This window comes from Salmo trutta, chromosome 3 (assembly GCF_901001165.1).
Source record: "Salmo trutta chromosome 3, fSalTru1.1, whole genome shotgun sequence".
In the NCBI taxonomy this organism is placed as follows: Eukaryota; Metazoa; Chordata; class Actinopteri; order Salmoniformes; family Salmonidae; genus Salmo; species Salmo trutta.
The window spans coordinates 59,314,781-59,338,200 of record NC_042959.1 but is presented as its reverse complement, the minus strand read 5'-3'; the positions used below and the strand labels follow the sequence as shown (position 1 = coordinate 59,338,200).

Below are 23,420 nucleotides of genomic sequence, written 5' to 3'. Positions count from 1 at the left end.
TACCACAGTATATGAAATAGTAATGACTGGAATGATTTTGGGGTAATTTTTCCCTTGGTAAAGAAAGATATCAAAAGTGATACAAATATACATGTTTGTGCATAGGCTCCAGTATTAATGTAAAGAACAATTAGTAATGTAAAGAACGATTAGTAATGTAAAGAACGATTAGTAATGTAAAGAACGATTAGTAATGTAAAGAACAATTAGTAATGTAAAGAATGATTAGTAATGTAAAGAACGATTAGTAATGTAAAGAACGATTAGTAATGTAAAGAACGATTAGTAATGTAAAGAATGATTAGTAATGTAAAGAATGATTAGTAATGTAAAGAACGATTAGTAATGTAAAGAACGATTAGTAAAAGTTAGTAATGTAAAGAACGATTAGTAATGTAAAGAATGATTAGTAATGTAAAGAACGATTAGTAATGTAAAGAACGATTAGTAATGTAAAGAATGATTAGTAATGTAAAGAACGATTAGTAATGTAAAGAATGATTAGTAATGTAAAGAACGATTAGTAATGTAAAGAATGATTAGTAATGTAAAGAACGATTAGTAATGTAAAGAACGATTAGTAATGTAAAGAACGATTAGTAATGTAAAGAACGATTAGTAACGTAAAGGCATTCCTAAGTGATCATGACCAGGAGACCTGAGAATGGTAAGTGAATGGGATGTATTGGGACTGGGAAACATACTGTAAGTGTCATTGCAGGATACCGTCTATAAAGATGACTAATGCATGTGCATTGTGCCACTGGCTGGCATCCCAAATGGCACCCTTTTCCTATAGAGCTCAAAAGTAGTTCAATGAATAGTGTGCCATTCGCGATGCAGTCACTGTCAACAGGATCCCGTATTATGAGGTAAAATAACTGAAAACAGAGAAACATGAGCTCTTTTAGGCCTCAGTCAAGTTGTCAGAAAAGCAACTGTTTTGCATGAATAGTAATCAATCATATGATCAAAGAGTACAATGGAAGTGTACACTGGAGTGTGGAGGTTTAATATTCACTGAATAATACCTACATTACTAATTCATCAAGATACATAATAGGAGGAGCTCAGTCATCCATAAACAATTGTTTCTTGAGTCACACATTCTTTTAACACAATACACTACATTAACTGTGTTATTTGATTATGAATGTTGGAGAGTGATTCTTAATTTTGTAATGCACTGCAGCCCGATGGAACACTCAACAAAGTAATTATAAAAAAATATATTTAACCTTTTATTTAACTAGGCAAGTCAGTTAAGAACAAATTCTTATTTACAATGACGGCCTAGAAACAGTTGGTTAATTGCCTTGTTCAGGAACATAACGGCAGATTTTTACCTTGTCAGCTCGGCGATTCGATCTAGCAACCTTTCAGTTATGTAATGTAAATTGAGAGCATCATGTGTTTGTATTTATTGGTTGACGTGTCGCTGTAAAATAATCTCAACATGTATGTATGTGTCACGGTTGTCGAAAGGAGAAGAGGACCAAAGTGCAGCGTGTGTGTGTGTGTGTGTGTCGTTCCACATTTTATTTACTCTGTGAAACTATGCAATACATAAATAAACTGAATAAACAAAACAACAAACCGTGACGCAGCGGCGAAACATACACTACTAAAAATGAATCTCCCACAAACCCAGGTGGGACAAACACCAACTTAAATATGACCTCCAATTACAGACAACGATGACCAGCTGCCTCTAATTGGAGATCATCTCAAACAAAGCCCAACATAGAAATACAAAAACTAGAACAACCCAACATAGAAATACAAAACTAGAACATAACAACATAGAAAAACTAAACTCGAAAACCCCCCTGTCACGCCCTGACCTACTCTACCATAGAAAATAACAGCTTACCATGGTCAGGACGTGACAGTATGTAAATGGTTGTTCATGGTTAGGTTAAATAAATGATGCATTGCTGCCTCCACTAGGGTATTAGATTTCCTTTTTGGTCTCTCATTAATGAGAAACATCATTCAGTAACACTTAATGTAAAGTATGCAGTTAAGGCTTATTGACTTGATATAAACGTTTCTAATGCCTTATAAAAAGTATATGTTATGCAGGCTTTAAATTAAATGTTACCCATCATTCCAATGCAATTTATCATGAATTAAGAGTCATTTTTGGTGATCTGTTGGAAGACTTTATAGAAAAACATCAGTGCTTTCCTTTGTAAACATGAACATGTGTGTGGAATACAGTATATTAGTTGGTGACAAAGTAGTTATTTTTCAAATGAGTAAAGTGTTACAGTATATTTCATCATATTGTGTTATGAGTGCAAGTAGCTGCAAAAGCATTCCTCAAACAACCTTTGTTAAATTGAACAACGTGAATTTAGTACAGTGTGAATTCCACAATTGTGGACCAAAAAGTGATGTGCTATTTCTACTGAATGTAAATAAAATGGTGGTACATTTTGCTACATTGTCAACCATGTATGCAGTTTCATAGCCTACTTCCAGCATTTCTAACATAAGCCTACAGTGTCAGTGTGTTGTATTTGTGCCCTAAAAAGTACACCTTTCCTCTATGTCTAATTACAAAGGTTGCTAAGGAACATTGTAAACGCTATGTAGATTACAGTGTAGCGGTGTGGTGTAACTGGGAAAGCAACGCAAAGTCCATTCAGGCCAATAGGCTCAGGTTCATCCTACAGCACCATATTGCATGTCACTGCTGCCACAGGTTGGTTCTCTTGGGCCCTGTCCAGAAACAACTATCCCTACTAGGTGCAGGTGTAAATCTGAAAGAATTGGATAGGTGTTGTAGCTGCACCTTGCTACCTAATGTAATTTTCATCATATTGCTTAAACCTATCCAATCCTTTCACAACTACTGTACGTGAGTGGCTAGGGGATGTTTCTGGACAGGGCCTCGGTTACCGTCTTGTCCATCGGCTGCATCAACCTGGTCACTGAAGCAGCATAATGACGACCCTGTCATCTCATCCTGGTGAGTGTAGCAGTGTGATGAGGACCCTTTCATCCTGCCCCTGCCACAGCATCTCCCCTTCAAAGCTGACCAGGCCTTGTTTTCTGGCCCTCAGCAGGATCCCCACCACCTTGTTGGAGATGTTCACATAGTGCTCAAACAGCTTCCCAAACTCCACCGTCACCACAGGTCCCTTCTCGCCGCCTCCGTCCCCACAGCTTTCCCCGATGTCCCTGATCACCTGGCAGAGCTCCTCCACCTCCCGGCTGATGTGGACGTGGGCGTCCTGGCCCCTCTGCTCTGTCAAGGAGCCCTCCAGGGGCCTCCCGTAGCCATCCTGGTCCCGCTGGAGCCTCACCATAGCCCCCCGGTCGTTACTGAAGGGGTTGTGTTTCTGGTACTCCTGGTGCTCGTTGGACCATCTCTGCCAGTTCTCCTTTAACCCTTTCACTGACGTCACACACACTGTCCTGTCATCGTTAAACTCGACAGGTGCATCGTTGTTCTCCATGGTGGTGTCTCAGATGTCTTGTACATATTAAGTGATCCGTCCACTTTTAGGCATAGTTCATTTTCTGTGGGTTTAATAAAAGTTTCAATGAACAGCTGTTGAGAGCACAATTACATGTCTGTGTATGGTAGCCTAGGCCTATTTCTAATTTACGAAGACAAATTAATCATCAGAAATAGCCTATTTAAACACTTAATTACACCGCATAAAGTTATGATAAACTATATTAGTTATAATGAAGTTATAATAACAGGTCATCATCCTACTAATGCTCTGATGAAGGTGAGAGTTCTTCCAGATCAGAGGTATCATACCCATAGGAGGCACAGGGGCACATGCCCCCTCAGATTTGTCCTGTAAAAAAAATATAAAGATATATATATATATACACACAGTACCAGTCAAAAGTTTGGACACACATTTCATGGGTTTTCCTTACTTTAAAATGTTCTACATTGTAAAATAACAGTGAAGACATCAAAGCTATTAAATAACGCACATGGAATGTAGTGACAAAAAAAGTGTTAAACAAATCAAAAGATATGTTATATTTGAGATTCTTCAAAGTAGCCACCCTTTGCCTTGATGACAGCTTTGCACACACACTTCTCTCAACCAGCTTCATGAGGTAGTCACCTGGAATGCATTTCAATTAACAGGTGTGCCTTGTTAAAAGTTCATTTGTGGAATATCTTTCCTTCTTAATGTGTTTGACCCAAACAGTTGTGTTGTGACAAGGTAGGGGTGGTATACAGAAGATAGCCCTATTTGGTAAAAGACCAAGTCTATATTATGGCAAGAACAGCTCAAATAATCAAAGAGAAACAACAGTCTGTTACTTTAAGACATGAAGGTCAGTCAACCCGGAACATTTGAAGAACTTTGAAAGATTCTTCAAGTGCAGTCGTAAAAACCATCAAGAGCTATAATGAAACTGGCTCTCATGAGGACCGCCACAGGAAAGGAAGACCCAGAGTTACCTCTGCTGCAGAGGATAAGTTCATTAGAGTGACCAGCTTCAGAAATTACAGCCCAAATAAATGCTTCACAGAGTTCTAGTAACAGACACATCTCAACATCAACTGTTCAGAGAAGACTGTGAGAATCAGGCCTTCATGGTCGAATTGCTGCAAAAAAAAACACTACTAAAGGATACCAAGAAGAAGAAGAGACTTGCTTGGGCCAAGAAACACGAGCAATGGACATTAGACTGGTGGAAATCTGTCCTTTGGTCTGATGAGTCCAAATTAGAGATTTTTGGTTCCAACCTCTGTGTCTTTGTGAGATGCAGAGTGTAGTTCCCACTGTGAAGCATGGAGGAGATGGTGTGGGGGTGCTTTGCCGGTGACACTGTCAGTGATTTATTTAGAATTCAAGTCACACTTAACCAGCCAGCGATACACCATTCCATCAGGTTTGCGCTTAGTGGGACTGTCATTTGTTTTTCAACAGGACAATGACCCAACATACACTCTAGCCTGTGTAAGGGCTATTTGACCAAGAAGCAGAGTGATGGAGTGCTGCATCAGATGACCTGGCCTACAATCACCCAACCTCAACCCAATTGAGATGGTTTGGGATGAGTTGGACAGCAGAGTGAAGGAAAAGCAGCCAACAAGTGCTCAACATATGTGGGAACTCCTTCAAGACTGTTGGAAAAGCATTCTAGGTGAAGTTGGTTGAGAGAATGCCAAGAGTGTGCAAAGCTGTCATCAAGGCAAAGGGTGGCTACTTTGATGAAACTCAAATATAAAATATATTTTGATTTGTTTAACACTTTTTTGGTTACTACATGATTCCATATGTGTTATTTCATAGTTGTGATGTGTTCACTATTATTCTACAATGTAGAAAATAGTTTAAAAAAACTGAAAAACCCTTTTAGTGGGTGTGTCCAAACTTTTGACTGGTACTGTACCTCAGTGAGAATTTCTCTTTTGCCAAGATAATCCATCCACCTGACAAGTGTGGCATATCAAGAAGCTGATTAAACAGCATGATCATTACACAGGGGCACCTTGTGCTGAGGACAATAAAATGCCACTCTAAAATAGGCAGTTCTGTCACAGAACAGAATGCCACAGATGTGTTTTGAGGGAGCATGCAATTGGCATGCTGACTGCAGGAATGTCCACCAGAGCTGTTGCCGGATAATTGAATGTTCATTTCTCTACCATAAGCCGCCTCCGACATTGTTTTAAAGAATTTGGCAGTACGTCCAACCGGCCTCACAACCGCAGACCACGTGTAACCACGCAAGCCAAGGACCTGCACATCCGACTTCTTCACCTGCGGGATCATCTGAGACCAGCCACCCAAATAGCTGATTAAACTATGGGTTTGCACAACTGAAGAATTTCTGCACAAACTGTCAGAAACCGTCTCAGGGAAGCTCATCTGGGTTCTCGTCATCCTCACCAGGGTCTTGACTTGACTGCAGTTCTGCGTCGTAACCGACTTCAGTGGGCAAATGCTCACCTTCGATGGCCACTGGCACGCTGGAGAAGTGTGCTCTTCACGGATGAATCCCGGTTTCAACTGTACCAGGCAGATGGCAGACAGCGTGTATGGCGTTGTGTGGGCGAGCAGGTTGCTAATGTCAACATTTTGAACAGAGTGCCTCATGGTGGCGGTAGGGTTATGGTATGGGCAGGCATAAGCTATGGACAACAAACACAATTGCATTTTATCGGTGGCAATTTGAATGCACAGAGATACCGTGACGAGATCCTGAGGCCCATTGTGCCATTCATCCGCCGCCATCACCTCATGTTTCAGCATGATAATGCACGGCCCTATGATGCAAGGATCTGTACACAATTTCTGGAAGCTGAAAATGTCCCAGTTCTTCCATGGCCTGCACACTCACCAGGCATATCACCCACTGAGCATGTTTGGGATGCTCCTGATTGATGTGTACGACAGCGTGTTCTAGTTCCAGCTAATATCCAGCAACTTCGCACAGCCATTGATTAGGAGTGGGACAACATTCCGCAGGCCACAATCTGCCTGATCAACTCTATGCGAAGGAGATGTGTTGCGCTGCATGAGGCAAATGGTGGTCACATCAGATACTGACTGGTTTTCTGATCCACGCCCCTACATTTATTTTTAAGGTATCTGTGACTAGTAACTCAGTAAAATCTTTGTAATGGTTGCATGTTGCATTTATATTTTTGTTGAGTGTATATATATATTATCAACTTTAAAAGTATATATATTTTGTTGTTTCTCTGTACTAGCTACCTAGCAATTTTATGAAGTTGGGTTTAGCTAGTCCAGATTGGGAACCTTTCACCCAACCTCAAGTTATGAGTAGCTAGCTTGTCTATTTATCTTAGCTGGCATGCCTGCTGGCAAAGTTGGTAATCTTTTGAAAAGCTAGCAATTACTAAATGTACTGAATAAGACTCACATTCCTTTGAATCTTTTACCTAGATTTTAGTAGAGCTGCAGAGATATATATTTCGTTTCTTAAAAAAAAAAAAAGCACCAGTCAGGAGGATACAGAGAGCTCAGGGGTATGCTTAGATATGCAGTAAAATAAACATATATATATTTTTTTACATAGAATTAAGCAAAATCATTATGGCTCTAGATTGCAGGAAAAAGCTGCTTCCGGTGTTTGAAAAATGCAAAATTCGCCAACTTCTGGAATGGGACCTTAACCCCCTGCCACCCTCACATACTTTGTGCCCCCTCAAATGTTTAGGGTACATGATATCCCTGTTCCAGATTGAGATATAAATGAAAAACAATGAATTCATCTCGCACAAATTAATTTCACATTACAAGAAATATAGGAATGCAAAGTGAGCACACATCTGTAAATTGAAAGTGACATACATACGGTAAGGTGACAAGTGTCACTGCTACAATGTCAAAATCGATGTACTGCTTATTCCCGAGATTTTCTTACTCTGTCCGTGTCGACCCGTTATGAATAGCTGACATTGGTCTTGATATTTGATTTTAGGTACCTTACACTTCTTGTCACGAACACTGATATAGCCTGAGGATCATGTGTCTGTAAGCAACATTGTATCCATGCCATGGAACTTTACATTGGAACAGTGAAAAACACTGATGGGCATCCAAAGTAGCCAATGACAATGTGGTGATGATGCAAGTGGCTAAATGTTGATCCAATCGTTGAGGAGGTGTCACGTGCCCTGTCAGTGAGCGATGTTACGAAGTAAAGCGGCTTACCCTTGGGATATGTTTAGTTAGTGGATCATTAGCTCCCTCTACAGTAAAATGATGCACCCTCATTTATGAAGCAGTTATGTAGCAGCTATACAGAATAATAAGCACACAATGATTTGGACGTTACTGAAAAAAATAAAAATAAAACATACACATTTTAATTTTGCTTTGCCAAAATACATGCATTTAATGCACAATCATTGCTGGTAAAGTGGTATTCATTTTGAAACAGACAGGAACCACTATTCGCGGGGACGCAGTTTTAAGCCGGATGTATTTTGCGTGGGAACTTGAACATGGCGATCCACTATAGCAGAATATGCCTACAATATTTGATACATCTGGCCCACGACAATGTTGACTTCAGGCTACCGGTATGCATATAAATGTCGTACCTCTCTGTCAAACTGTAAATGTTGTGTTATTTCTCTCTATCTCTAAAGATGTTGGTGTCTCATTACGGAATTTCTCCCCGTACATTAGCTTGCTAAGCTAGTAACGTTACCATCTACAAGCTGTCATGTTTGAATTCTTCAGAAATGTTCTGATTTTATTTATTGTCCATCGTAATATTACAGGAGATTAGGTCGCTGCTGTCCCTCAGGGGCAAACCGTTTGATCCAGGTGAAAACTTTAAAGAAAAGGTAAAATACGTTAGTGTCTATATGTATTATTAGCCTGATAGCTATACCAATGAAGGGAGGAGTTGGCCATTATCAGGTGTCCATGCATAGGCTACTCAAATCCTAAAATTATCTGTCATTTCTCTCCCCAGTCTCCATTCTGGCGCCTGAATGGCTTGTCAGAGGAAGATGTCAACAGCATCATGGCCAGAACTGTTTGTGCAAAGTAAGTGAGACAGATCAACAATGGAATGGTACTGCAGCATTGCTCATCAGCCCATCTCTTCTGAGATGATTCTCAACTTGAATGTCACAGTAAATTGTAATGCCCTTTTTGTGGTTATTTGGTTATCACCTAGGTCTGCATTTGAGCTGTGGGGTCATGGCAGAACGCACAGTGAACTCAGGAACTCGCTCTTGAAATATCCAACAGAAAACATGGTTTGTGAGAAATTACATTACATCTAAATAGAGGGCAAACCAATCATGTGGAGTATCTAATGTGTGTAACTTTACCGCTCCCAACAGTCACCCTTCCTACAGAAAGACTCAACATACAAAATCAACGTCTACACTTTCAACAAGACTCTAGAGTTCGAAGATAGAATTAAGAAGATAGATGTGAGTATGATACACTTGACTTGCTCCCAGTAATTTGTATTTAAGATTGAGCCCAAAAAAGTCAACTTACTCGACCTTTTTTGATGCCCTATTGTGTTAAAGGCAGGCACTGATAAGCAGTATGCACCATGACACCTGGACAAGTTACCCTGTGGTCTTCCTCCCCAAGGCAATGGAATATCTCTCTTTCGAGGGAAGGGTCAATCTAAGGAACCCTAAACACATCTTCTGTCTGTTGGAGGACTATGGAACTGACCCTAACGACATCCCAGACGAGCCCCTCTACATCTACTTTGGGAGATGGGTGAGTCAGTGTGCTGTGTGCTCCTTCATTTCTGTGTCAATATACAAATGAGTAATTACTATAACTCATGAATGTTATTTACCACAGTGGTTGTTAACCTTCTTTGGTTGCCAATCACATTTTGGTCTGCCTGAAGTATTCCCTCTTGTGAAACTTATCATGAGGCCTATGTCCTTATGAGTCTTCCCAAGTCCCCCGTGTATAAGCCAGGTACCAGGAAGCACTGTTTCATTTAATGATAAAGATAAGCCTATATTTGATCTTATCAACTGTATGTTCCTTAGATTGCAGATGGCCAGCGTGAGTTGATTCGCTCTCACAGTGTGAAGAAAAGGCACTTCATTGGTAACACCAGTATGGACGCTGGGTTGTCTTTTATCATGGCCAACCACGCCAGGGTCAAAGCTCACGACCTGGTCTACGACCCCTTCGTTGGGACTGGTAAGAGAAAAGTTACTTTTGGTCTTTGAACTGACACTTGCAGAAATACACTGCATCTTAGCTGAACCCAAGGCTAGTCTGTGCTTACTGTGTTTTCTCTCTCTCTCAGGTAGCCTCCTGGTTGCATGCTCTCATTTTGGTGCGTATGTCTGTGGAACAGATATTGATTACAACACCATCCATGGGATAGGTAATATCCTAGAAATGGCCTTGTTTACTTTCTCTTATTTTGGAACCCAGAGCTAAATATCTTGTGCTTTGGCAAGCGAGTTAATCCATTTATATGATGAACGTTATGTTGGTTATGCTCTTTCTATCATCTTTTAAAATAGTTATTTTTTTCTGTGCTCATTTTCACGCTCAAGTCCAATTGCATTGTCCTATAAGCCTAACACTTGATATGTGATATGATTACAACTAGGACCAGTATCTCAATATTTTTTTCCATGGCAAAAAATTAAGAAATAGATCAAACTCTACTGATCCTTTTACACCTGCTGTGTGTAAAATATTGTGTGCTATAGCTTGGAAAATAAATAAATGTGAATCTTGATGACAACATAATGTTTTCAACATTTGAGCTGTTTTCCTAAAGAAGTTAAATCCGCTTAGTGTTTTGTTTCCTTGCCACAATACTAACGGTTATCGCGATACTGGTATCATCCCGGCCCTAATTACAACCAAGTGCATTTCTTTATAATAGTATTTTGGTTTGTTTTTCAGGAAAAGCGAGTCGTAAGAACCAGAAGTGGAGGGGTCCAGATGAGAACATCAGAGCCAACCTGCGTCAGTACGGCTCAGAGAAGCTGTATGTGGACGTCCTTGTGTCTGACGCCTCCAAGCCTATCTGGAGGGATGGAGTGCTCTTTGATACCATCATCACTGACCGTACGTTCTTATTCTAGAGCTCTGTGTGTTCTCTGTAGGGTCCTCCATCCAGTAATGTCTCCTGTACCAGTCATGCACGAGTAAAACGTCTTATTCTGTTGAAATCCATATTCTTTGGGATTTGTTCAGATTTAAATCTCTTATCTTTCATTTTTGTTTGTGTTTGTTTAATTCTCAGCCCCCTATGGGATTCGGGAGTCAACCAGGAGAACAGGCTCTCAGAAGGACAGTGTAAACAGTGTGAAGCCATCTGAAGACTAGTACGTCTTCATCTTCCTCTTGAGTTTCAGTGTTGTTTATAGTGCTTTGTATATTTGCTCAGTTTTGAAAAAGACGGCCTGTAAAACTTGCAAGCAAGCCATAGATACACTAGAGATATAAAGTTCTCTCAGATTATGTTAAATCAGTGTGTAAATGCATCTTCACTGCAGTAACAGACTCTTTGTTTATCTTTCATCCAGCGTTGGAGACAGCCATGTCCCCGTTTCCATGGCCTACCACCTGAGTGACATCTTCACTGACCTGTTAAACTTCTCAGCTCACCACCTGGTCATCGGGGGGCGGCTAGTCTACTGGCTACCAATCTACAGGCCAGAGTGAGTATGGCTGTGTTTGTTTATTTGTCAGGGACCATTCACAACACCAGTATTTAACCAGAGTTCTCTACATATAGGTACATGGTTAATATCCGTCTGTGTGCCCTGGATACAGCACTTCCTGTTAAAGCTCTATAGTCTGAATTGGTCAAATATTCACTCGGGTGTTGTTGAATCTACTGTATCGTCATGGTGTTTACATGGGTTTGAGCTCACAGATGTATTGTCTACACAGTCTCCCTCTTCTATGTGTAAACCAAATAGCACTGTCATCAACTATTGTGATGTCGAATAGATACAAACAGCATTTGATAAGACCTTATTGCACACAGGGTCAACCTCACCAGTCGGCTGTTTTTCCTGCTGATACATGCTGTTATCTTTTCCCCTTTACCCTGTTAAACCACTAGAGGGCAACAGTCACACTGGTGATTTAGCCTACACCCTGATGAAGTGTTGCTACTGTACTAGATCTGCTTAACGAAGCATTCTAGTTTAGATACAGGCTTTTCTCTCTGCACCTCTTCCCCCCTCATAAGCATCATATTCTCTGTCAGGACCAGGTGTTTATTCCCATCAGTACATCTCATTCTCTGTCCCATAAAGTCTTCAGGCCTGGGGTTAGTGGTGTTCTGGTCAGTGTGCAGGTGTCCTGAGGTATATTGGGTGTATTGTTCCATACAGCTGGTTTACTGTGTGGACCACAGACAGGATACAGGCCCCTGGGACTCCTGGCCACTGATTACAGGGCAGGGTCTGAGCATCAGGAAGATGAGACCAGACCACGCACCACAGCCCTGTGATGTTTCTATTACACCTACCGCTCACCTCCAGCAGTTCCTCCTGACTGTCTGTGACACACACACTGGAGTTCCCCACACTGACTGGCTGAGACAGGGAAAGGAGAGAGGGCTACAGCCTTTAGCACTAGTGGTTGAGAGAGAGAGTCTGTGGAACTGTGTGCCTCTGTCTGACTGACTGTGTGCCTGTGCTCTGCTCCTCACTCCGGGTGTGTAACTACCTAGCAGTTCCTGACCCTGTCTCATTCAGGGCAGAGTGCCAAAATAAACCCATGAGGCCAGGCATGCTGATTGGCTGACACCGACCAAACACAGCCTGTCTCCAGGTCCTGATCTGTGGGCTCCACACTGGGGATTGGGAGGCTGTCTGGGGGTTATTGGGTTTCTGTCACCCTGCTACGGTGACGGGAAGGAAAGGCCGTGTGCACCCAGGCCGGGTTGGGCTGGAGGTCCTGACAGTATCAGTCAGGAGTCATGACCTCCAGAAAGTCAGGACTGGGTCAGAACAAAAATACCTCTGTGTTGGGCCTGAACTCTGACCCTTCCACTCATCTCCACATTTACTGAGCAAAGAAGAAGCGGGGTCTTGGAGAAAGAATATATATGGAGAGAAAAGGGAAAGTATGCAGTCTGCCACTGTGTAACCAGAGAGGTTATGAACGAGATTAGGGGATGCTAATAAGACAAGGCATGTGGGTTATTGGTAGAGGTGGGAATTCGTTTGAGAGAAAATGTTATTGCACAAAGTTGGTTAGTAACACGGTTGAAACATTAATAGTAGATGTCTTCGCTGGTTAGATTTAGGTGGTCCTGAGAGAGCAAGATATACTACACCACTAGATGTCGCCATTCACCAATGACTGTTACTGCGGTGGACCTTTGAGATGGACCATTTAGTCACCCTGTTCTAAGGGGACAGGACTGTGTAGCAACATGCTTGTTTGTAAACACTGGAGTCACAAAGTGGGGTTGCAGTGCAGCTGCTGTAGGAAAAAACGATTTGCTGTGTTGTGTTGTGTTGTTTTGGGCTGGGGTAGGACCAGACGCAGGCCAATTCGAGGTCCCCTAATACTGGTCACAGGCCTGGGCAATGAGGTCCCCCAAGCCGGCCAATTAAAACATTTCTGCCATCGTCATGATGAGCACCGCCTTGCCCTGTGCCTCAGCTGCCTTTCAGTGTTTCAATTCACTCTGTGGCTTCTCAAGCTCATTAGTCTTTTTCTTGCGCTCTCTCTCTCTCTCTCCCCCCCTGTGATGCTGTGTTTAAGTTTGAACTAGTTCAAGACTTTTCCAGCCTCGGTGTGGTCTGTTGCCATTTCCTCTCTGCTGCAGCGCCTTGGCAGGAACCAGACCCATTATCTCTGAGGCTAAAGCATAGAGATGGATAGAGGACTCATCTTTATATCTGTGCTATTATAGTGTCTGTGACAGCATGGGCAGCACCACTGAGGCTACAACCCATAGGAATCCCCACCGAGTTGACCACTTTAAAATGGCTGAAGCATGGTTGAAGCCCTCAATGGCGCTGCCAATGCTAAGATGGCCTTTTGGTCACTAGAGGTTTCTATCATTCTTTATGGGTTAAAGTCATAAGTCAGACGGCGCTAATGAAGCAGAGTGCAAAGCTAACAGGAAGCTGATGGGGTTTGAACCCCCATAGTTGGTTTAAGGGGTTATCGACTTCCTTTTGTCTACAACACTCGTATTCATTCCTTTACACTTGTGTGTACAAGGTAGTTGTTGTGGAATTGTTAGGTTATATTACTTCTTAGATATTACTGCATGGTCGGAACTAGAAGCACAAGCATTTCGCTACACTTGCATTAACACCTGCTAACCATGTGTATGTGACAAATACATTTGATTTGATTCCTGCTGCTGCCTTACTGAGAGACAGATCCTTGTGCTTAATGCCGGTGTCTATCTGACCTACAGTATACCATTAGGGCTCTACAGTGCGACCATTTTACTCGCATATGCGCCTAAATATTTTGCTGTACGACCTGACATTTTTTATTTGGAGCACCAAAAAATGTACAGATAATTATTGCAAGGATTACTTCACTGTGCGGCAGCCCCTGAATGGCATGGAGAATACACTGAGTGCAGATTCATGCCCGTCACCCTTGCACTATTGCTACAAAGAAAACGGCTTGTTACATCAAATATATTTCATTGTGCTCCTAAATTTCTTTGTGTGCTCCTACGTTTTTCAACTTAGGCGCACACATGCTCCTTAGAGCCCTGACCAGGAAATAAAGGCTATTGGGTTTAAATGGCCTCTAACTTGACCCCCAGTCTGCATATCACATGATGTTGGTGGCACCTTAATTGGGGAGGACAGGCTCATGGTAATGGCTGGAGCGGAATTATTTGAATCGTATCAAACACATGGTTTACATTGACTCTGTGCTGGTGTCCCCTGTGTATAGCCTCGCTATTGTTATTTTACCGCTGCTCTTTAATTATTTGCTACATTTATTTTTGGGAGGGTATTTTTTTTAAACTGCATTGTTGGTTAAGGGTTTGTAAGTAAGCATTTCACTGTAAGGTCTATCTATACCTGTTGTATTCAGGACATGTGATAAATACATTTTGATTTGATGCCATTCCATTCGTTCCTGGCATTATTATGAGCCGTTCTCCCCTCAGCAGCCTCCTGTGCTGCTTAATTAGCATCTGCACAGAGGTTTCAAGTCTATATTTGTCCGAGGATGGAAAAGACTGTATTGAAAGTGAAGGCCCAGCCCCACCCATCTTTAAATGAAACGGCCAATGTGGAAGGTCCAGCTACCCAGTAATAAGAGGTGATTGGCAGGTAAAATTAACACCCGCTTTGGTTGCGGTGCTCACCGAAGCGCACACACACACACACACACACAACACATTAGAGGCCTGTATTCCACAGTGGCCATAGCAACCCAGGAGACAAACAGTAAGGTGAAAATCTGGCCCAACGTCAGTGTGGTGCTGGTAGGAGAAAGTGCTACATATGCAAACAAACACTCTCTCGTAATCTACATGTACTCATAATAATGGCTACACTGCAGTCGTCCATTTAGTTAGTTGCTTACAGTTAGAATTACAGCTCCTGATCCTAATCTCTCAGAAGCAGCTCTTCTGTAAGCACTAGTGAGAATCTCACAACATTAGGAACCAGCCATGTCCTTGGTTCTCCCGTTTCATGTCAATTCTATTCATAATAATGTGATTAATAGATGTGCCTATAGAATACAGGCCTCTCGTGTGTGTGTGTGTGTGTGTGTGTGTGTGTGTGTGTGTGTGTGTGTGTGTGTGTCAGCACTGTGACCAAAGCGAGGCGTTGTGGACTTTTTAGAGATTCGTCACTCCACTCCGTCCTATAAATTGAACAGAGTCATCATTATGATCAGATGGGTTTCACTTACATCCTTCACCCTGTTAAGTGCATAGAAATAAACTAAACCAAACATTTGCTGTGTTACGTTCTACCACCCATAAAGTGTTAAGTAAGATAGTGTATTGTGTTAGTTAACCCTTTATGGGCGGTAGACTAAGGTGTAATGTCATACAGTCTACCACCCATAAAGGGTTAACTAAGGTATTGTGTTAGTCTACCGCCCATAAAGGGTTAATAACTAACACAATACCTTAGTCTACCACCCATAAAGGGTTAACTGACATTACACTATACCTTAGTTATTAACCCTTTATGTGCGGTAGACTAAGGTATAGTGTAATGTCAGTCTACCACCCATAAAGGGTTAGCGAAGGTATAGTGTAATGTCAGTCTACCACCCATAAAGGGTTAGCGAAGGTATAGTGTAATGTGTTAGTCTACCACCCATAAAGGGTTAGCTAAGGTATAGTGTAATGTCAGTCCACCACCCATAAAGGGTTAACTATGGTATAGTGCATGGCCTTAGCACTTATTTATAAAATGAATAAAGTCCCCTTGATATGGAGTTTCCTCTGGTTTTCATAAACTTGTTTTTCATTCCCCGCACCACTCACACCCAGCAGCATCCACTCGTCACACACAAAATAAGAATTCACTTCAATAAAACATTGCTCTACTGATTAACATCAGTAAGCTGACCAGACTATCATATCATATGGAGCAGTACGTCCTTACTCTACTGAGGCTTTGCTTCCCGTTGCTTTCTCAGTTGCCCTGATATCCTGATGCCAAGGGCACATCTTATCTTTAACCAAACACCAGATGTGCTCTGGAAGGAGATGCTACAAGCAATTTAGGTCAGAGGCATTGGGCTGTGATGTGAGTTTTTTTTTTAACTACTTTTTTGCTGCTTGCTTGAGTGATTTGAGATGTCAGGGAGTTCAGTGCTATCATGGCTACATTACTGTGTTGCCTTGAATTCCTTTTTGGCTTTAGGGACTATGAAGAGACCTTTTATTTGCATGCCTTGTGGAATATGAATGTCTGTCAGAGCTGTATAGTTAGCTGATTGAATAGACCGTTTAGTTTTTCCCCCCTCAATCTCCCCAGCAAATAGGGGGTGTCCTACGGATCTCCAGGAGACATTGACACAACCTCCAGACCTTCCGGAATGTCCTAAGGACTCATTTTAGTTTGAGCCAGGAAAGGTCCACATGCGTTTTGTTGACGTTGGAACATTGCTGAGCAGCTGTAGCTTTATTATGTCTTTCTTTTTAGCACGTGAACACATTACCAGGCAGTAGTCAAGGTAAAACTACATCCTGTAGGACTTGTTTGGTCAGTTGTGGTGTTAAGAATGCTGAGCTTCTCCTTATCAAAGACAGGCCTTTCCCCATCTTGACAACAATTGAATTAATATGCCTTGACAATGTCTATCTGGCCCACAGTATACCATGCAATTAAAGGTAGGTGGGCTAGTCTACTGCACCTCAGCCTATAGTGCTTAAATGGCCTCTAACCTGACCCCCAATCTGCCTGCCTATGGAACATCTGCACAGAGGTTTCAACTCTGTATTTGTCTGAGAAGATGGAAAAAGCTGTATTGATAGGCCCCACCCATCTTTAAATGAAGCTGCCCATGTGGAAGGTCCAGCTGCCCAGTAATAAGATGTGATTGGCAGGTAGAATGAACGCCTCGCTTTGGTCACGGTGCTGACGAACACACACACTAGAGGCCTGTAATCTACAGGCACTTGCATTCAGTAGCATCTATTAATCGCATTATTATTATTATTATTATTATTATTATTATTATGAGTAGTATTGACGTCAAACGGGAGAACCAAGAACACGGGTGGTTCCTAATTTTGTGAGATGCTCGCTAGTGTTTACAGAACAACTGGTTCTGAGAGGTTAGGATGAGGAGCTGCAGTTGTAGCAGTAAGCAACTGTATCAAAATGGATGACTTGTAGAGGAGCCATTTGAGTACATGTTGCATGGATTGCTAAGGCATAAGAATTTGAAAGTGTGTATTCTTATTTTTAATTGATGTAGTTCTGTACCTGTCAATTTAATGTTATGTATTATGTAATTTTATGTAGTACTGTCCTTCAGCTGCAATGGTCTATTAATGTCATGTTTCATGGACCCCAGGAAGAGTAGCTACAGCTTTGACCCTAGCTAATGGGGATCCTAATAAATACAGTACCATGCCCTGGACAGCTTTAGTTGTGGTGCTTGGCCGATATGCGCGTGAACACACACACACACACAGAGCGCTCCTGACAAGACTACTTTTCCCCGATATCTTAAATCTAATCTAGATCACCTTTTTCACCGTGGCTTTTGTCCACTTCAGTCAGATCATGACATGGTCAGTAAAGGCCTGGAGCTGGGAGAACTGACCTGGAGCTGGGCGAGAACTGGCCTCTGGAGCTGGGAGAGAACTGGCCTCTGGAGCTGGGAGAGAACTGGCCTCTGGAGCTGGGAGAGAACTGGCCTCTGGAGCTGGGAGAGGACTGGCCTCTGGAGCTGGGAGAGAACTGGCCTCTGGAGCTGGGAGAGGACTGGCCTCTGGAGCTGGGAGAGGACTGGCCTCTGGAGCTGGGAGAGAACTGGCCTCTGGAGCTGGGAGAGGACTGGCCTCTGGAGCTGGGAGAGAACTGGCCTCTGGAGCTGGGAGAGGACTGGCCTCTGGAGCTGGGAGAGGACTGGCCTCTGGAGCTGGGAGAGAACTGGCCTCTGGAGCTGGGAGAGAACTGGCCTCTGGAGCTGGGAGAGAACTGGCCTCTGGAGCTGGGAGAGGACTGGCCTCTGGAGCTGGGCGATGACTGGCCTCTGGAGCTGGGGGAGAACTGGCCTCTGGAGCTGGGAGAGAACTGGCCTCTGGAGCTGGGAGAGAACTGGCCTCTGGAGCTGGGAGAGAACTGGCCTCTGGAGCTGGGAGAGAACTGGCCTCTGGAGCTGGGAGAGAACTGGCCTCTGGAGCTGGGAGAGAACTGGCCTCTGGAGCTGGGAGAGAACTGGCCTCTGGAGCTGGGAGAGGACTGGCCTCTGGAGCTGGGAGAGAACTGGCCTCTGGAGCTGGGAGAGAACTGGCCTCTGGAGCTGGGAGCGGGAAAGAGGATAGAGGGAGTGAGGAGAGAGCTGATCTGGGTTGCGTTTAACAGAGGGAGAGCTGACCTGGCCTGGATGTAGTGTAATTTTGAGGGGATTACATGGAGGCTAAGGCTGGTCTACTCTGCAGGTGAGTGTATGGTGAGGTGCAGATATTGCAGTTTGGAGGATGATTTGGACCCATCAATCCTTTAGACATTGGTTCATGCTTTACAGTACAGGGACAGCTGTTTGAGAATGTCCTCAACCATAATGATTCACCAGTAGTGTGTGTGTGTGTTTGTAGGTACTGTGAAGAGATGGTGCCCCTGAACGCCTGTCTCAGACTGGTCAGTAACTGTGAACAGACCCTTTCCAGCCACACCTCCAGACGTCTCATCACCATGGAGAAGATCAAGGAACCTGAGGTGGGTGTCTGTCTGTCCTTCCTTCTGTATGTGTCTGTCCGTCTGTCTGTCTGGTGTGTGTGTGTAAATATGTTTTTCCTTTTGTACTTGTCTACCCTGTGTGTGACTGTGCTGTTACGAGCGTGTGTATGCGTTTGAGTGGAACGTCACCATTTCGAAAAGGGTGATGGATCCCTTTGTGAATATGATTGCAACACCATATAATTGTAGGTTTTCATGTTGCTGTGATGTGCTTACTATGAATTACATACATGTATCTGCAAAGTAAAGTATCCGTGCGTGCCACTGAATATGTTTGTGCAGTGTTTGTATGTACAAGCATGCACATATGTGTACTATGAGTGTTGTCGGTGTGTGTTCTTTAAACATACACACGCACAATACAACACAGTTAAAGGGGATGTCGATGGTGCTTCCCTCAAGGTCTGCCATAAACCTCAGCATCTGGCTATGATTGGCTTTTTTATATACAGCACTTAAATGACTTAATCACACATTTTATGGAAAATAATCCATCTTTGGATTTGACAACCTCTTCACTTCAAAACACAATTGTTCCCATAAAGGCAAGCCCTGTGTGAATCACCGCATGCGCACACACACACACACACACACACACACACACATACACACACACTGGCATCTGTCTCTGACTCCCAGAGCCCCAAACCTGGAACATATATCTCAAAGCATGCTACTATATATAGATAAATAGTTCATACAACTTGACTTACTGCACATTTTGTTGTGTTACAGCCTGAATTCAAAATGGATTAAATCGAAGAAAATAAATCTCAATTGTCTACAGAAATGTCTAATTTACATACAGTACCAGTCAAAGGTTTGGACACAGCTACTCATTCTAGGGGTTTTCTTTATTTTTACTATTTTCTACATTGTAGAATAATAGTGAAGACTTCAACACTATGAAATAACACACATGGAATCATGTAACTAAAAGTGTTAAATAAATCAAAATGTATTTTATATTTGAGATTCCTCAAAGTAGCTACCTTTTGCCTTGATGACAGCTTTGCACACTCTTGGCATTCTCTCAACCAGCTTCATGAGGTAGTCACCTGGAATGCATTTCAATTAACAGGTGTGCCTTGTTAAAAGTTAATTTGTGGAATTTCTTTCCTTCTTAATGAGTTTGAGCAAATCAGTTGTGTTGTGACAAGGTAGGGGTGGTATACAGAAGATGGCTCTATCTGGTAACATACCAAGTCCATATTATCGCAAGAACAGCTCAAATAAGCAAAGAGAAACGAGAGTCCATCATTACTTTAAGACATGAAGGCCAGTCAACCCGGAACATTTGAAGAACTTTGAAAGTTTCTTCAAGGGCAGTTGCAAAAACCATCAAGCGCTATGATGAAACTGGTGAGGACCGCCACAGGAAAGGAAAACCCAAAGTTATCTCTGCTGCAGAGGATAAGTTCATTAGTTACCAGCCTCAGAAATGGCAGCCTAAATAAATGCTTCACGGGGTTCAAGTAACAGACACATCAACTGTTCAGAGACTGCGTGAATCAGGCCTTCATGGTCGAATTGTTACAAAGAAACCACTACTAAAGTACACTAACAAGAAGATACTTGCTTGGGCCAAGAAACATGAGCGATGGACATTAGACCGGTGGAAAGCTGTCTTGGTCTGATGAGTCCAAATTAGACATTTTTGGTTCCAACCACTGCTTCTTTGTGAGATGCTGAGTAGGTGAACGGATGATCTCTGCATGTGTGGTTCCCACCGTGAAGCATGGAGGTGTGATGGTTTGCGTGTGCTTTGCTGGTGACACTGTCAGTGATTTATTTAGAATTCAAGCCACACTTAGAAGTGTTAGAAGGATTACTTTATCCTAAAAGAGGTGGGGTTTCAGGTGTCTCCGGAAGGTGGTGATTGACTCCGCTGTCCTGGCGTCGTGATTGTAGGCGTGATGACCTGGCCTACAATCACCTGACCTCAACCCGATGGTCAGAGTGACCATCGGGTTCTTGGTTACCTCCCTGACCAAGGCCCTTCTCACTCGATTGCTCAGTTTGGCCGGGCGGCCAGCACTAGGAAGAGTCTTGGTGGTTCTAAACTTCTTCCATTTAAGAATGATGGAGGCCACTGTGTTCTTTGGGGGCTTTCAATGCTGCAGAAATGTTTTGGTACCCTTCCCCAGATTTGTGCCTCGACACAATCCTGTTACGGACAATTCCTTCGACCTCATGGCTTGGTTTTTGCTCTGACATGCACTGTCAACTGTGGGACCTTATATAGATGTGTGTGCCTTTCCAAATCATGTCCAATCAATTGAACTTAACACAGGTGGACTCCAATCAAGTTGTAGAAACATCTCAAGGAGGATCAATGGAAACAGGATGCACCTGAGCTTAATTTCGAGTCTCATAGCAAAGGGTCTGAACACACGTGTATAAGGTATTTCTGGAAATTTGCAAACATTTTAAAAACCTGTTTTTGCTTTGCCATTATGGGGTATTGTGTGTAGATTGCTGAGGACATTTCATTTTTTTTTTTTAAATAATCAATTTTAGAATAAAGCTGTAACGTAACAAAATGTGGAAAAAATCAAGGCGTCTGAATACTTTCCGAAGGCACTGTACGTATACACCGGAACAATTTACACAAGATGTGCTAAGAATATGTACAGCAGTAAATATATTAGTGAGCTGTCAATAATCCAGTATTTAAATAAATATGTTGTGTGTATAAATAGAGTAACTAAATACAAAGTACAGTAGTAGAATTATTAGAATGAGCTATGATGGTAATAGAGTATTTAAATACTCGGTGTGAAATGGGAAGTGTCCAGTGGTTCAATGTCTCTATGACATGAGACAGCAGTTGTGTGTGTGTGTGTGAGAGTGAGAGAGAGTTTGCAGTGTCAGTTTGTGTGAATTGAACTGCTTCCATTCAGAAGTGATGGTTGTGTTTTTAACTCCTACCACGGAGCACTTTGAAGTTAATTGCTGTGCTTTCCTATTCTGTGTTGAATGGTTTGGTGTATGGTCGTGTTGGGAAATTGTTCAGATTTGGGACAGGTGTGTGAACTCTAGGCCTATCAAGGACTACCGGGTAGAAAATAACCTGGAAAACTTTTACCCTCTGGTTATTGAATAGCCCTGCTCTATGGCACCTAAGGAAGTGTTAGGAGCTTCATATCTGGGATTGCTCTTTAAGCTCTTGGATGTGGTGGCGACTGAGGGAAACCATCTCTAGGTCCAGGACAGGTTGCCTGGCAGTGGTAACCAGGGCCAACAGAGCGAGGTGGCGTTGATGAATGGCAGGCCAGCTGTGGAGTCATCTCTTCTAGCACTCTGGATCCGACGGCACCTCGTTACTCCTCATCCCTCCTGCTCCATCCAACTGTTCGTCCGCCCCGACACTTTCTTGCCTGCTGGCCTTCCAAACACTGCCTAACAACCTGGCTAAAGCGCCAACCAGGAAAATATGAGGAACATAACACTCTACTAACATTTATTATTGTTACACTGAGCTTGTGATGGCAAGGAGGAATTTTTATCCTGTGGTTGTTTGGTTAGTTTAATGGGATACCTGGCAGAGGTCTGATATCATCTGGTTTCTTTCTTCCTTCGCCTGTGTTCAAAGGCATTTTTATGACGCAAAATTTGTTTACTTAACTGAGGTTGTAGGTGAATTAGTTCCACTTTGTGAAGGCAAACCCTCACACTTTTCTTGCAAATTTAAGAGGTATAATTGTACCAAGAACTTTCTGTCGTTGGTATATGAGGCTGAATTGTCTTTTCTCTCTCTCTGTAGGAGACAGATGTGCTGGCCCACCTGTCAGACCCTCACTTTAGCCCGTACCAAGGCCACAACGCCTTCAGGGAAAAGTACTTCAGCGGCATCAGCAAGAGGACATTGACAGGAAAGGAGGAGACCAACAAGATGGCCGCCAACGGTGGGGAGTGATGTAAGGATCACAGGATGGCCCAATTCCAAATGGACCCCTAAGCCAGTATGCAATTGTGGAGAGAATTTGACCGGTGCAATCAATGTGGTAATAGCTCCACCTTGCTGTTTGATAGGCTAGGTGGAAGTTTCACCATATTGCATATACAAATCGAATCCTCACAGATCTGCACAAGTGCATTAGGTGAAGGTTCTAGGGGTCCATTTAGGATTGAGCCGATACCTGCTTATGGTTTACAATGGACTCCATGGGGATATAGGGCTCCCTGTTTTTAAATCAAATTTTTTATTCAAATATGTTTTTTATTGTTTGATGTTTATTGCCCTTTGTGTAATAATGAATGTGAATTGTGAATGAATAAACACCATTTTAAAATATTTATTTATTGGATGCAGGAGATTTTATGGGCTCTCAATTTTCTACATCTTTCTGTGTTATGTTTTGTCTTATCCCAGCAAGCACATTATCAGATTTGATTCAAGAGGGCCCTAAGTGCCCAGAGAACAGTTTAAGGGCTTTACTTTCAGGCAGCTGTATCCATGTACCAGAGGGCATTTAGGTAAGTTTGACAGTATCCCTGCAAGATTCTAGACGAGACAAAGGACAAACTTGTTTCTCACGAGTCGTTT

At 42.6% G+C, this 23,420-nt stretch overlaps 2 protein-coding genes across 6 annotated transcripts; one reads left to right on the top strand and one right to left on the bottom strand.

Annotated features, from left to right (window-relative positions):
• Positions 1-1,875: 1,875 nt before the first annotated feature.
• LOC115181529 (actin-binding Rho-activating protein-like) lies at positions 1,876-7,517 on the bottom strand. Of its 3 annotated transcripts, XM_029743449.1 has the most exons (3): positions 7,387-7,517; positions 3,734-3,821; positions 1,876-3,531 (listed from the first exon to the last, which is right to left on the bottom strand). In XM_029743449.1, exon 3 carries the CDS (start codon positions 3,465-3,467, stop codon positions 2,970-2,972), a length of 498 nt encoding a protein of 165 aa, XP_029599309.1. In that variant the 5' UTR covers positions 3,468-3,531; positions 3,734-3,821; positions 7,387-7,517; the 3' UTR covers positions 1,876-2,969. The 3 variants fall into 3 exon arrangements, with proteins under 3 accessions (XP_029599309.1, XP_029599307.1, XP_029599306.1); XM_029743447.1 differs by lacking the exon at positions 3,734-3,821 and having other exon boundaries at positions 7,314-7,517; XM_029743446.1 differs by lacking the exon at positions 3,734-3,821 and having other exon boundaries at positions 7,318-7,517.
• Positions 7,518-7,934: 417 nt separating this feature from the next.
• On the top strand, positions 7,935-23,170 carry LOC115181508 (tRNA (guanine(10)-N2)-methyltransferase homolog). 3 transcript variants are annotated; one of them, XM_029743439.1, is made up of 13 exons: positions 7,935-8,047; positions 8,252-8,317; positions 8,449-8,522; positions 8,656-8,737; positions 8,825-8,917; positions 9,087-9,221; positions 9,506-9,662; positions 9,772-9,852; positions 10,386-10,550; positions 10,729-10,810; positions 11,012-11,146; positions 18,730-18,850; positions 22,638-23,170. In XM_029743439.1, the coding sequence occupies exons 1-13, from the start codon at positions 7,970-7,972 to the stop codon at positions 22,788-22,790; spliced, it is 1,422 nt and encodes a 473-aa protein (XP_029599299.1). In that variant the 5' UTR covers positions 7,935-7,969; the 3' UTR covers positions 22,791-23,170. The 3 variants fall into 3 exon arrangements, with proteins under 3 accessions (XP_029599299.1, XP_029599292.1, XP_029599305.1); XM_029743432.1 differs by having other exon boundaries at positions 9,024-9,221; XM_029743445.1 differs by lacking the exons at positions 7,935-8,047; positions 8,252-8,317; positions 8,449-8,522; positions 8,656-8,737 and having other exon boundaries at positions 8,839-8,917; positions 9,020-9,221.
• The last annotated feature ends 250 nt before the right edge of the window (positions 23,171-23,420 follow it).

Coding starts and splice junctions, on each gene's coding strand:
- LOC115181529 (XM_029743447.1), bottom strand. CDS start 3,467: ATGGAGAACAACGATGCACCTGTCGAGTTTAACGATGACAGGACAGTG.
- LOC115181508 (XM_029743432.1), top strand. CDS start 7,970: ATGGCGATCCACTATAGCAGAATATGCCTACAATATTTGATACATCTG. Junction 9,853..10,385: donor CAACACCATCCATGGGATAG/GTAATATCCTAG, acceptor TTTGTTTTTCAG/GAAAAGCGAGTCGTAAGAAC. Junction 10,811..11,011: donor GTGAAGCCATCTGAAGACTA/GTACGTCTTCAT, acceptor TCTTTCATCCAG/CGTTGGAGACAGCCATGTCC.